This window comes from Pristiophorus japonicus, chromosome 6, assembly GCF_044704955.1.
Source record: "Pristiophorus japonicus isolate sPriJap1 chromosome 6, sPriJap1.hap1, whole genome shotgun sequence".
NCBI classification, from domain to species: Eukaryota; Metazoa; Chordata; class Chondrichthyes; family Pristiophoridae; genus Pristiophorus; species Pristiophorus japonicus.
The window spans coordinates 37,494,545-37,508,433 of record NC_091982.1 but is presented as its reverse complement, the minus strand read 5'-3'; the positions used below and the strand labels follow the sequence as shown (position 1 = coordinate 37,508,433).

Genomic DNA, 13,889 nt, shown 5'->3' with positions numbered 1-13,889 from the left:
ACAGATTTAACAACAGTCGTTGGTATGGTAGCCTGCAGTCATATCTCACTGCAGTAATTCCCTACTTCTGGAAGAAACATTAGAAATATACGCTTCACTATCGTACTTAATGGATCTGCAACGCTTTTATTTTAAGGGTAAAGTTTTTCATGCATTAAATCGCTATATAAATGCAAGTTGTTCTCGTTGAGTAGATTTGACACTTGTTTCTTCATGAACACTATTCACTGAATTGGGATAAATCCAACTTGTATGTGCTGGAATACGTGACATAATGGGCTGGATTTTCGGCTTTTTGCGATTTCGCCCGTTTCGGGCGCAAATTGCGGCGAAATCAAAAATGTTGCACCGAGTTAGTGTTGAATGAAAGTTCACGAGGAATGTTGGTGCTAATCCCGGCATTGGATCACAGAATGGGTGTGCTGGAGCCAAAAATTCCGGGAGGGGGAGGGAGGGAGAGAATAAACCGGTCATTCTGCGCAGGTGCAAATTTTAATCTTTTTCCCCCTGCGCTTCTGGTCTGCTGTCCCATCGCAAACACTAATGCAGGGTGCGGTCGCACACATGCGCAGTACACCCGGGGATGAATCAGCTATTTTTAAATTGGATTTTGATCATGGAGAAGGAGGATTGTAGACAGTGGCCAGGCGATTTAGCTAAGAGTAAATGTTGGTCCCTTAGAAGATGAGAAGGGGGATTTAATGATGGGAAATGTGGAAATGGCTGAGACCTGAAACAATTATTTTGCTTCAGTCTTCACAGTGGAAGACACAGAAACCATGCCAGAAATTTCTGGTCACAGGAATGTGGGAAGGGAGGACCTGGAGACAACTATCACCATCACTAGGGGGGTAGTGCTGGACAGGCTAATGGGACTCAAGGTAGACAAGTCCCCTGGTCCTGACAAAATGCATCCAGGGTATTAAAAGAGATGGCGAAAGTTATAGCAGATGCATTCGTTATAATCTACCAAAATTCTCTAGACTCTGGGGAGGTACCAGCGGATTGGAAAGCAGCTAATGTAACGCCTCTGTTTACAAAAGGGGGCAGACAAAAGGCAGGTAACTATAGGCCGGTTAGTTTAACATCTGTAGTGGGGAAAATGCTTGAAATTATTAAGGAAGAAATAGCGGGACATCTTGATAGGAATAGTGAAATCAAGCAGACGCAGCATGGATTCATTAAGGGGAAATCATGTTTAACTAATTTACTGAAATTCTTTGAGGATATAACGAGCATGGTGGATAGAGGTGTACCGATGGATGTGGTGTATTTGGATTTCCAAAAGGCATTCGATAAGGTGCCACACAAAAGGTGACTGCAGAAGATAAAGCTACGCGGGGTCAGAGGAAATGTATTAGCATGGATAGAGAATTGGCTGGCTAACAGAAAGCAGAGAGTTGGGATAAATGGGTCCTTTTCGGGTTGGAAATCGGTGGTTAGTGGTGTGCCACAGGGATCTGTGCTGGGACCACAACTGTTTACAATATACATAGATGACCTGGAAGAGGGGACAGAGTGTAGTGTAACAAAATTTGCAGATGACACAAAGATTAGTGGGAAAGTGGGTTGTGTAGAGGACACAGAGAGGCTGCAAAGAGATTTAGATAGGTTAAGCGAATGGGCTAAGGTTTGGCAGATGGAATACAATGTCGGAAAATGTGAGGTCATCCACCTTGGAAATAAAACAAAAAAGGGAATACTATTTGAATGGGGAGAAATTACAACATGCTGCGGTGCAGAGGGACCTGGGGGTCCTTGTGCATGAAACTCTTTTTGGGAGTAAACAAAAAACATTAAACCGTGCCCCCCCGATCTGGGGCATGAAACTCTTTTGAGTAAGTTGTCTTTAGCAGAGGATGGTTTCGATCCATCGACCTCTGGGTTATGGGCCCAGCAGAATCCTAAAAAGTTAGTTTGCAGGTGCAGCAGGTAATCAGGAAGGCGAATGGAATGTTGGCCTTCATTGCGAGAGGATGGAGTACAAAAGCAGGGAGGTCCTTCTGCAACTGTACAGGGTATTGGTGAGGCCGCATCTGGAGTACTGCGTACAGTTTTGGTCGCCTCACTTAAGGAAGGATATACTGGCTTTGGAGGGAGGGACAGAGACGATTCACTAGGCTGATTCCGGAGATGACGGGGTTACCTTATGATGATAGATCAAGTAGACTGGGTCTTTACTCGTTGGAGTTCAGAAGGATGAGGGGTGATCTTATAGAAACATTTAAAATAATGAAAGGGATAGACAAGATAGAGGCAGAGAGGTTGTTTCCACTGGTCGGGGAGACTAGAACGAGGGGGCACAGCCTCAAAATACAGGGGAGCCAATTTAAAACCGAGTTGAGAAGGAATTTCTTCTCCCTAGAGGGTTGTGAATCTGTGGAATTCTCTGCCCAAGGAAGCAGTTGAGGTTAGCTCATTGAATGTATTCAAGTCACAGATAGATAGATTTTTAACTAATAAGGGAATTAAGGGTTATGGGGAGCGGGTGGGTAAGTGGAGCTGAGTCCACGGCCAGATCAGCCATGATCTTGTTGAATGGCGGAGCAGGCTCGAGGGGCTAGATGGCCTACTCCTGTTCCTAATTCTTATGTTCTTATAAGAGGCTAACTAAGCTCTCGTGGGGGCTGTGAAGATGGCAGGAATTACATCGGAAGGGTGGATCTAGACCAGTCATCAATTTTTAATTGAATATGGAAGGAAATCGCCGAGAAGGTCTCTGCCTCAGACACCAGTGGTCATGAGTGGGAAACAATGCAGAAAAAAGTTCAATAATCTTTTGAGGGTCATTAGAGTACAATTTTAATTCATGTACTCCTTCATTACTTCAATTATAAATCTGACACGCTATTTGTTCTCATGCTTTTGGTGCCTATCAGCACTCTGTGGGTTGCCTCCTAAAATGCATGACACATAGGTAGACTTAGTTTGACACCCTATTTGCCATGAATAATCTGTACAATTTATTAAGATTGCTTTCTGCGATCTCATAAGATGTTTCCTCACATCGATGTCCTCCTGATGAACCACGTGCAACTTCCAAGGCCATTAATCAGAGGACTCTATTACAATCAGGCAGTATGGTATAAGTGCTTTAGTGGCTGTGTGTGCCATAAGAGCAGATAGACCCTCTGGTAACCATTCCCATTTTCATCTTTGCAGGCAAAGAAGTCCCATAACTGCCGAGAACAGTTGAGGACAGGCGGCGGTGTGCCTCAGACCCTGCCACTCACGGACATTGGCGAGAATGTGGCAGGCCCCATCGGTGTCTCAGGTCGGGCAACTGCCACTAGGGGCGCTGATCCCCGCTCGGAAACGAGGGCAAGTCCTGCACACTCCCTGGGCTGGGTTGGGGCAATGTGATGCAGTGTCTGTGGACTAGGGTTGGGGCAATATGAAGCAGTGTTTCTTGACTCGGGTTGGGGCAATGTGATGCAGTGCCTCTGGACTAGATATAATGGAGTAGCGGCGGTCCTTCAAATGAGCCTGTGCTATGCGACCTTCCTCGTGTCACCCTGCCCCCTCCCCTACTGCTAACCACTTGTCTGTTGCTTCCTGCTTCCAAATGACCAGCCACAGCCGCAACATCCCTCAAATCAACCCTCCATGTCAGGTCATCGTGTGGAGGAGGAGGAGGAGGAAGAGGAAGAGGAAGAGGAAGACGAGTTCAGAGATCAGCTCACTCCGGGGCAGATGCAATCTACCCCTCTTTTACCACCAGCAATCGCCTCGTCTGAGGACGATGTAACTTTCTCGGGGTTTGAGACCTCCGAGGCTCCTGACACTAGTGGCATGCAGTTAATGCAGTTCTGGGGTTGAATCCCATATGCCATCTCGCCGGCGGGTGAGATGGCAAAGTCCGTAAACCCTTCCACCATACTCTCTGCGTTCCAGTGTCACACCCAGACCCACACCACCTGTAACTGTCGAAGGCGATAGAGAGGCTTGCCAGTTAGAAGCCAGGCCTTCTACTCCATGAGCTAATCCAGTTCGTCCCCAGGCGGCCGTTTCCAATGTCTCTCCTCCACCCCCCCCCACCCCCAACGCAGCGGCGCTCTGGCAGCCTTACTGACGCCATCTTGGTGCCACTTTGGGTAGGAGCAGCAGGCAAGGGAGGGGGATAAGGGTAAAGGGGGGGGGGGGGGTGGGAGAACGGTGGTAAAGATAGTAGGGCAGGGGTTGCTGCTGTTGTTGAGTAATCACACTGCTGGATGCAGATAATTTATGTTATTTTATTAAAGTTTCAAAATTATGTTAAAAGTTATAAAAGTTTACAATGTTTCATAAATTCTTTTGTTCACCTTAACCATTCTTGTGTAGTGTCTCATTTGCAGGAAAGGGGGAATCGTCAACATGGTGAGATGGAGTATCCAGGCAACGATGAAACGTGCCGTGCACTCTTCAAGCAAAGTTGCTGACGTAAGGTTTTTGCAGCGGTGAAATTTCCACAATGCCTCCCCTGTGCTTGTGGTGGCATGGGTTCCTCGCCAGGCTCCTCCTCCTCCTCCTCGCCCCCCCACCCCACCCCCTTCTCTCCTGAAGTGGTCCTGCAATCTCCATTGGCAAATCCTGTCCCATGCAGCACGCCACAATGAACTCAGAGACCTGCTGAGGGGAGTATTGCAGGCAGCCTCCAGAGTGGTCCAGGCATCGGAAGCGCTGCTTGAATACTCCAAGTGTCTGTTCGACGATGTTGCGTGTGGCTGCATGGCTCTCATTATAGCAATGCTCGGCTTCTGTCTGAGGGCTCCGATGGGGGGGTCCTGAGCCAGGTGGAGAGGCCATAACCTTCGCCCCCCGGCATCCAGCTCTGGCCTTATGGTTGACACTGAAACATGCGTGAGACACTGCTCTCATGCAAAATGAAAGCATCATGGATGCTCCCTGGATATTGGGCGTTGACTGCCATGCTGCATTGAGTATGGTCGCAGACGATTTGTACGTTCATGGAGTGGAATCCTTTTCGGTTTCGATAAACCTCTGGATTCTGTAAAGGTGTTTGCAGGGTGATATGCGTACAGTCAATGGCACCCTGAACCTTGGGGAAGCCAGCAAATTGTCCAAAACCTACAGCCTTCTTACTTTGGGTCTCCTTGGTCATTGGAAAGTTTATTATGTCCATCCTGCGTGCGTACAATGCATCAGTCACCTGGCGAATGCAGCAATGTGCAGCATGCTGCGAGATGGAACACATGTCCCCCGCTGATGTCTGAAAGGAGCCGGAGGCATATAGAAGGCAAGTGCCACAGTCACCTTCACCTCGATGGGCAGTGCAATCTTGTTGCCACTGGTAGGCTGTAGGTCTGCCTGTATGAACTGGCATAGCTCTGTGACCACCTCTTTTCGGAAGTGCAGCCTTCTGACGCACTGTGCCTCAGAGAGCTGCAGATATGAGCGATGGTCCCTGTAAACTCGTGGGGGGTAAGGCCTCCGCCCCATACGTCTGCGACCTCTTCGATTACGTTGAAAATGATTAACGATAAGCCTTCTTCCAGCTCGATGCCGTATGAATATAGTAGCCAGGATTAATGGCTGACATAGAATGGCCCTGATCTTTTAAAATGTCTTTAAATGTCCTTTAAAACAAACTAGAAACTCACATAAACTTGACAATCGAAAGTATGCAGTAACGCAGCATTCTGCTCCCAATGCTTTTAATCGCTCAGAACTCCGACTTTCTCCTCCGTTTTCAAGATGGCGCCGTTAGTGCCTGGTGCGCCGAGTCCGACTGCTATTTGCTGGCTTGTTCCCGGGTGGACGCTAAAGCGGGCGATATGTTTGAAAGTTCCGCCCGGGGTGCTAGCGCAGCGATGCACGATGATTTACGTTATCCAAATGGTCAAAACAGCGGGCGGGCACTAAGCTTTAGCGCTGCCACAGAACCATTGCCAAAAATTCCGCCCGGGCGCAAAATCGTGTGTGCATCGTTTCACGCCAAAAAAGAAATCATTTTTGCGCCCCGCCCAGATGCTAAATGGGGCACAAATGAGCCGAAAATCCAGCCCGACAGATTTTTAATCTGTGATCCCTGGGGACTGCATGGGGATCCCTGGATTTTCCCAAGGTGATCAGATCCTATATCTGCTGACTCACTAGAACATTATTTCTGTTTTTATAACTAATAAGCTTACATGTTCTGTAATGATGGCACTGTTTCCCTTAGTGTAACTTTCAGAGGGGAGAAAAAAAAATCACATTTACATACTGAAATGTTACAATCTTCATTTGCTGCATTGGAATGTTTAATATCTCTGCATTTTAACAACAGCTGCAAATATCTTCTGCAGTTAATAAAATAACCATCAGCAATTTCCACAGCAATATATTCTCCCAATTTATTCACCAGTGTTGGATGAGATGTTAAATCGAGGACCCGTCTGCCCTCTCTGTTGGATGTAAAAATTCCCATGGCATTATTTCGAAGAGCAGAGGAGTTCTCTCTGCCAATATTTAACCCTCGACTAATATCACAAACATATTATCTGGTCATTACCTCATTGCTGTTTGTGGGAGCTTGCTGTGCGTATTTTACATAAGAACATAAGAATTAGGAACAGGTGTAGGCCATCTAGCCCCTCGAGCCTGCTCCGCCATTCAAAAAGATCATGGCTGATCTGGCCGTGGACTCAGCTCCACTTACCCGCCCGCTCCCCATAACCCTTAATTTCCTTTTTGGTTTAAAAATGTATCTATCTGTGATTTGAATACATTCAATGAGCTAGCCTCAACTGCTTCCCTGGGCAGAGAATTCTGCAGATTCACAACCCTCTGGGAGAAGAAATTCCTTCTCAACTCGGTTTTAAATTGGCTCCCCCGTATTTTGAGGCTGTGCCCCCTAGTTCTAGTCTCCCCGACTAGTGGAAACAACCTCTCTGCCTCTATCTTATCTATCCCTTTCATTATTTTAAATGTTTCTATAAGATCACCCCTCATCCTTCTGAACTCTAATGAGTAAAGACCCAGTCTACTCAATCTATCATCATAAGGTAACCCCCTCATCTCCGGAATCAGCCTCGTGAATCGTCTCTGTACCCCCTCCAAAGCTAGTATATCCTTCCTTAAGTAAGGTGACCAAAAATGCACGCAGTACTCCAGGTGCGGCCTCACCAATACCCTATACAGTTGCAGCAGGACCTCCCTGCTTTTGTACTCCATCCCTCTCGCAATGAAGGCCAACATTCCATTCGCCTTCCTGATTACCTGCTGCACCTGCAAACTAACTTTTTTTGGGATTCATGCACAAGGATCGAGAGGTGGGCACCGGAGGGACTGGAGTGCATCATCACGCCCGGCAACCAAATTTTAATTTGATTTTACGTTTTAAAGTTTAATTTGTTTTAATTGCCGGTGCTTTTAGTGTCCCCCTCCCCTTTTATAGGGGGCACTGGGAAAATTTGATTTTAGCGCCCCAAAAAAAAACCAAAAAAATAATTTAAAAAAAAAAGGGGCCTTGAAAATGTCTGCTGTGTCACCCAGGTCGGGTGGCATGGTCTTAATGTTTTATGTTTTGCAGGTAAACTCAAAAGAGTTTCATGCACAAGGAATCACGCCTGGCAACCAAATTTTAATTTGATTTTACGTTTTAAAGTTTAATTTGTTTTCATTGCCGGTGCTTTTAGTGTCCCCCTCCCCTTTTATAGGGGGCACTGGAAAAATTTGATTTTAGCGCCCCAAAAAAAAGAAAAAAAAAAAAAAGGGGCCTTGAAAATGTCTGCTGTGTCACCCAGGCGGGTGGCATGGTTTTAATGTTTATGTTTTGCAGGTAAACTCCAAAAAGAGTTTCATGCACAAGGACCCCCAGGTCCCTCTGCACCGCAGCATGTTGTAATTTCTCCCCATTCAAATAATATTCCCTTTTACTGTTTTTTTTTCCCCCCAAGGTGAATGACCTCACATTTTCCGACATTGTATTCCATCTGCCAAACCTTAGCCCATTCGCTTAACCTATCTAAATCTCTTTGTAGCCTCTCTGTGTCCTCTACACAACCCACTTTCCCACTAATCTTTGTGTCATCTGCAAATTTTGTTACACTACACTCTGTCCCCTCTTCCAGGTCATCTATGTATATTGTAAACAGTTGTGGTCCCAGCAACGATCCCTGTGGCACACCACTAACCACCGATTTCCAACCCGAAAAGGACCCATTTATCCCAACTCTCTGCTTTCTGTTAGCCAGCCAATTCTCTATCCATGCTAATACATTTCCGCTGACTCCGCGTACCTTTATCTTCTGCAGTAACCTTTTGTGTGGCACCTTATCGAATGCCTTTTGGAAATCCAAATACACCACATCCATCGGTACACCTCTATCCACCATGCTCGTTATATCCTCAACATCCAGCTGCTGTGTTTCCTACATTACAAGTGACTACACTTCAAAAATACTTAATTGGCTGTAAAGCACTTTGGGACGTCCTGAGGCCATGAAAGACACTGATTAAGTGCTTCCTGTGGTGCAGAAAATCTTCAGATTTATAAAAACTCAAATTTCTCTAACCCTCAATATCAATCTAGCTTTCTACTTATTATTCAAACCTGACAGGCTAGATCTCATCAACATCACATTAGTTATTCTCTTCCTACACATCTCATCTGTGAAATAATTGTCACTTCTTATGAGGTAACTTCTCTCCTCTCAGCCAGAGATAATGGCCCAATAATTGCGGTCAGCGGCGTAGGTACAGATACGCTGACTACCTCCGAAAAGAATACAAACTTGCCTCGTGCAGGGCCCCACATGTAGACTTGCTGTTCGGCGCTCCAGAGCTGTGCACAGCGCATTGCATCATGGAGGTCTGGAGCGCACCTTTTGCGGTTGCTAATCTATTTCTGATATTCATAGTCATAGAAACTTACAGCACGGAAGGACGCCATTTCGGCCCATCGTGTCCAGGCCGGCTGACAAAGAGCTATCCAGCCTAATCCCATAGCCTTGTAGGTTATGGCACTTCAAGTGCCCATCCAAGTACTTTTTAAATGTGCTGAGAGTTTCTGCCTCTACCACTCTTTCAGGCAGTGAGTTCCAGACCCCCACCACCCTCTGGGTGAAAAAATGTCTCCTCAAATCACCTCTAAACCTTCTACTTTACATCTATGCCCCCTGGATGTTGACCCCTCTGCTAAAGGAAATAAGTCCTTCCTATCCACTCTATCTAAACCCCTCAATTTGATACACCTTAAATGAGGTCTCCCCTCAGCCTCCTCTGTACCAAAGAAAACAATCCCAGCCTATTCAATCTTCCATCATAGCTAAAATTCTCCAGTCCAGGCAATATCCTCATGTATCTCCCCTGTACCGTCCCGTGCAATCTCATCTTTCCTGTAATGTGGTGACCAGAACTGCACGCAGTACGCTAACTGTGGCCTAACCAGTGTATTATACAGTTCAAGCATAACCTCCCTGCTCTTGTATTCTATGCCTCGGCTAATAAAGGCAAGTATTCCGTATGCCTTCTTAACCACCTTATCTACCTGGCCTATCATCTTCAGGGATCTGTGGACATGCACTCCAAGCTCCCGTTGTTCCTCTACATGTCTCAGTGTCCTACCATTTAATGTGTATTCTCTTATCTGGTTAGCCCTCCCCAAAAGCCTTACCTCACACTTCTCCGGATTGAATTCCATTTGCCACTGTTCTGCCTACCTGACCAGTTCATTGATATATTCTTGAAGTCTACAGCTTTCTTCTTCATTATCAACCATACAGCCAATTTTTGTATCATCTGCAAACATCTTAATCATACCCCCTACAATCTAGTCTAAATCATTGATATGCACCACAAAAAGCAAGGGACCTAGTACTGAGCCCTAAGGGACCCAACTCGAAATAGCCTTCCAGTCACAAAATACCCATCAACCATTATCCTTTGCTTCCTGCCTCTGAGCCAATTTTGTTTCCAACTTGCCACTTTGCCCTGTATCCCATGCGCTTTTACTTTCTGCCATGCGAGTCCTTATCAAAAGCCTTGCTAACATCCATATACACTACATCAAACGCACTATCCTCATCGACCCTCTTTTTTTACTTCTTCAAAACTTTCAATCAAGTTAGTCAGACACGACCTTCCCATATCAAATCCATGCTGACTGTCCTTGATTAATCCGTGTCTTTCTAAATGAAGATTTATCCTGTCCTCAGAATTTTTTCCAATAATTTTCCCACCACCGAGGTTAGGCTGACTGGCCCGTAATTACTCGGTCTCTCCCTTTTTAAACAAAGGCAGAACGTTAGCCATGCTCCAACACCACACCTGTAGCCAGAGAGGATTGGAAAATGGTCAAAGCCTCTGCTATTTCCTCTGAAGAACTAGGAACAGGAGTAGGCCATACGGCCCCTCGAGCTTGCTCCGCTATTCAATATCATGGCTGATCTGATCATGGACTCAGCTCCACTTCCACACCTGCTCCCCATAACCCCTTATCATTTAAGAAACTGTCTATTTCTGTCTTAAATTCTGTCTTAAATGTCCCAGCTTCCACAGCTCTCTGAGGCAGCAAATTCCACAGATTTACAACTCTCAGAAGAAATATCGCTTCATCTCTTGTTTTAAATGGGCAGCCCCTTATTCTAAGATTGTGCTCTCTAGCTCTAGTCTCCCCCATCAGTGGAAACATCCTCTCCGCATCCACCTTATCAAGCCGCCTCATCCCCGGAATCAACCTAGTGAACCTTCTCTGAACTGCCTCCAAAGCAAGTATATCCTTTTGTAAATATGGAAACCAAAACTGCACACCGTATTCCAGGTGTGGCCTCACCAATACCTTATATAGTTGTAGCAAGACTTCTCTGCTTTTATACTCCATCTCCTTTGCAATAAAGGCTAAGATACCATTGGCCTTCCTGATCACTTGCTGTACCTGCATACTATCCTTTTGCGTTCCATGCACAAGTACCCCCAGGTTCCGCTGTACTGTGGCACTTTGCAATCTTTCTCCATTTAAATAATAACTTGCTCTTTGATTTTTTTTTGCCAAAGTGCATGACCTCACACTTTCCAACATTATACACCATCTGCCAAATTTTTGCCCACTCACTTAGCCTGTCTATGTCCTTTTGCAGATTTTGTGTGCTCCTCACACATTGCTTTTCCTCCCATCTTTGTATCGTCAACAAAGTTGGCTACGTTACACTCAATCCCTTCTTCCAAGTCGTTAATGTAGATTGTAAATAGTTGGGGTCCCAGCACTGATCCCTGTGGCACCCCACTAATTACTGGTTGCCAACCAGAGAATGAATCATTTATCCCGACTCTGTTTTCTGTTAGTTAGCCAATCCTCTATCCATGCTAATATATTACCCCCAACCCTGTGAACTTTTATCTTGTGCAGCAACCTTTTATGTGGCATCTTGCCAAATGCCTTCTGGAAGTCCAAATACACCACATCAGCTGGTTCCCCTTTAGTCACCCTGTTGGTTACATTCTCGAAGAACTCCAGCAAATTTGTCAAACATGACTTCCCCTTCATAAATCCATGCTGACTCTGCCTGGCCGAATTTTGCTTTTCCAAATGTCCTGCTACTGCTTCTTTAATAATGGACTCCAACATTTTCCCAACCACAGATGTTAGGCTAACTGGTCTATAGCTTCCTGCTTTTTCTCTGCCTCCTTTTTTAAATAGGGTCATTACATTTGCAGTTTTCCAATCTGCTGGGACCTCCCCAGAATCCAGGGAATTTTGGTAAATTACAACCAATGCATCCACAATCCCTGCCGCTGCTTCTCTTAAGGCCCTAGGATGCAAGCCATCAGGTCCAGGGGATTTATCTGCCTTTAGTCCCATTATCTTACCCGAGTACCACTTCTTTAGTGATTGTGATTGTGTTAAGTTCCTCCCCCCCATAGCCCCTTGACTATCCACTGTTGGAATATTGTTAGTGTCCTCTACCGTAAAGACTGATATAAAATGTTTGTTCAGAGTTTCTGCCATCTCCATGTTCCTCATTACTAATTCCCCAGTCTCGTCATCTAAGGGACCAACCTTACTTTTGCCACTCTTTTCCTTTTTATATAGCTATAGAAACTCTTTTGCTTCTCTTAACAACCTGGGATACATTTCATCCAGGCCTGGGGATTTATCCACTTTCAAAGCTACGAAACCCCTTAATACTTCCTCTCTCACTATGTTTATTTAATCTAATATTTCATACTACTCCTCCCTGATTGCAATGTCTGCATCGCCCCTCTTTTGTGAAAACAGAAACAATTCATTAAGAACCATACCCACGTCTTCCACCTCCACACACAGATTACCTTTATGGTCTCTAATAGGCACCATTCTTTCTTTTGTTATCCTTTTGTTCTTAATGTATTTATAAAACATCCTTGGGTTTTCCTTGATTTTACTTGCCCAAAATTTTTTGGATGCTCTCGCTTTGCTTTCCTAATTTCCTTTTTGATTTCACCCATGCACTTTCTATATTCCTCTCGGGTCTCTACAGTATTGAGCCCTCGGTATGTCATAAGCCGCCCTTTTTCTCTTTATCCTACGCTATATGCCCCTTGACATCCAGGGGGCTCTAGATTTGTCAGTCCCACCCTTTTTCTTTAAGGGAACATACTTGTTCGGAACCCTCTGGATCTCTTCCTTGAATGCCTCCCCCTGCTCAAATTGCTGTGCAGTTGGTGGGCAATTAGCCCAACTCTGCGCCAGCAATGAGTATTTCCCCATCGGTGCAGATCATCTGTCAAGGCGTACCTTGACAGATCTCGAGTTCAGGATTTAGCACGTGCTGAACACGCGGTCAATTTCAAAGGCGGTATGATGGAGTACTCTCAGAGTATGCCGTATTACCCACCGCAAAACCTGCCCCATTTTCTCTTCACTTACAACTCCACATCAGCTAAAGGAATTAAAACCCAGACAATGACAACCCACTTATTTTAATCGCTCTCTGCTAAAAGACTAACTGCCATCATTTCTAGCTGGATTAATACTGCAGCAGAAAAACAATGAAAAATACTTTCTCTTTAGTGCAAATGTCTGGGTACCAAGTCTGAATGTCAGTTCTGCCATTACTTGGTGCGGTATTATTAGTTTGAACACAATATAGCAATTTCGTAGGTGTCATTAAAAAAAAGGAAGTTGATTTTAAGCTCCAACTGCTTCCCTAACTGAATGGTATTTAATGTTGAATAGTTGTTCAGTGCAGGGAGTCAAAAAACAGAAAAATCTCATTCTTAAAACGGGGTCTTAGTTACTGTTCTTTCGAAAAGCTGCAACTCTGCTAAAGATCTCTTCCTGGTTAAATCTTAAGCAAAATGGATTCTCCCAGTTGTGGTGCTGGCTGCTTGGGGAAACGATTAAAAAAAACCACCAAAGGAGAAATGTTGCCGCTGTGCACACTTTGATAAGGTGCCGCACTTCAGGAGAGAACAGGCTTTAATTGGGGAGGTACTTGAAAGGTTGCACGAAGGGTTTTCAGTGGGAGACGCCGCTGCTGCCAGCACTCGGCCCTGCCGGCGCCGACACGCTCCCGGACACGATACACGCTCATTTTAATCAATAAATGAATGAAATGGCCCCCTTCAAACCTCTTTCTTCTTCTGTCCGTCAGACGGGATTCCGCAGCACACAATCAGCAGGAGAAACGCCGCCAGCAAGCGAGCCGCTGCCATTCTCGCCTCCCGACCGGCTTGCACACAGCGGCGCTAACAGCGCGACGTCAGACGCACGCAGCGGCGTGAGCGAACCCTGCCATGGCATCTCGTGATTGGCTCCAGCGGCTAGCCCTTCCATTGGTCCTCTCCATTCAAGGTTTGTGATTGGCTGCTCCTTAGCTGCGGTTGAGAGGGTCAACGCTCCCAAGTCCCTGCAAAGCATCATCACCAGCACAACAGCTTTGCACTTTTATAAAACAATCTGAAGTAAAAATAGAAAATGCTGAATA

The 13,889-nt window shown here is 45.6% G+C and overlaps 1 protein-coding gene across 1 annotated transcript in view; it reads right to left on the bottom strand.

The window, feature by feature from the left end:
* Positions 1 to 13,680, bottom strand: part of LOC139265117 (dolichyl-diphosphooligosaccharide--protein glycosyltransferase subunit MAGT1-like) — a 55,670-nt gene extending 41,990 nt beyond the window's left edge. Inside the window, exon 1 of the mRNA XM_070882023.1 lies at positions 13,534 to 13,680. Coding sequence (XP_070738124.1) covers positions 13,534 to 13,617 — 84 coding nt within the window. The 5' untranslated portion in view covers positions 13,618 to 13,680. The remainder of the gene's footprint in view (positions 1 to 13,533) is intronic.
* Positions 13,681 to 13,889: the final 209 nt, after the last annotated feature.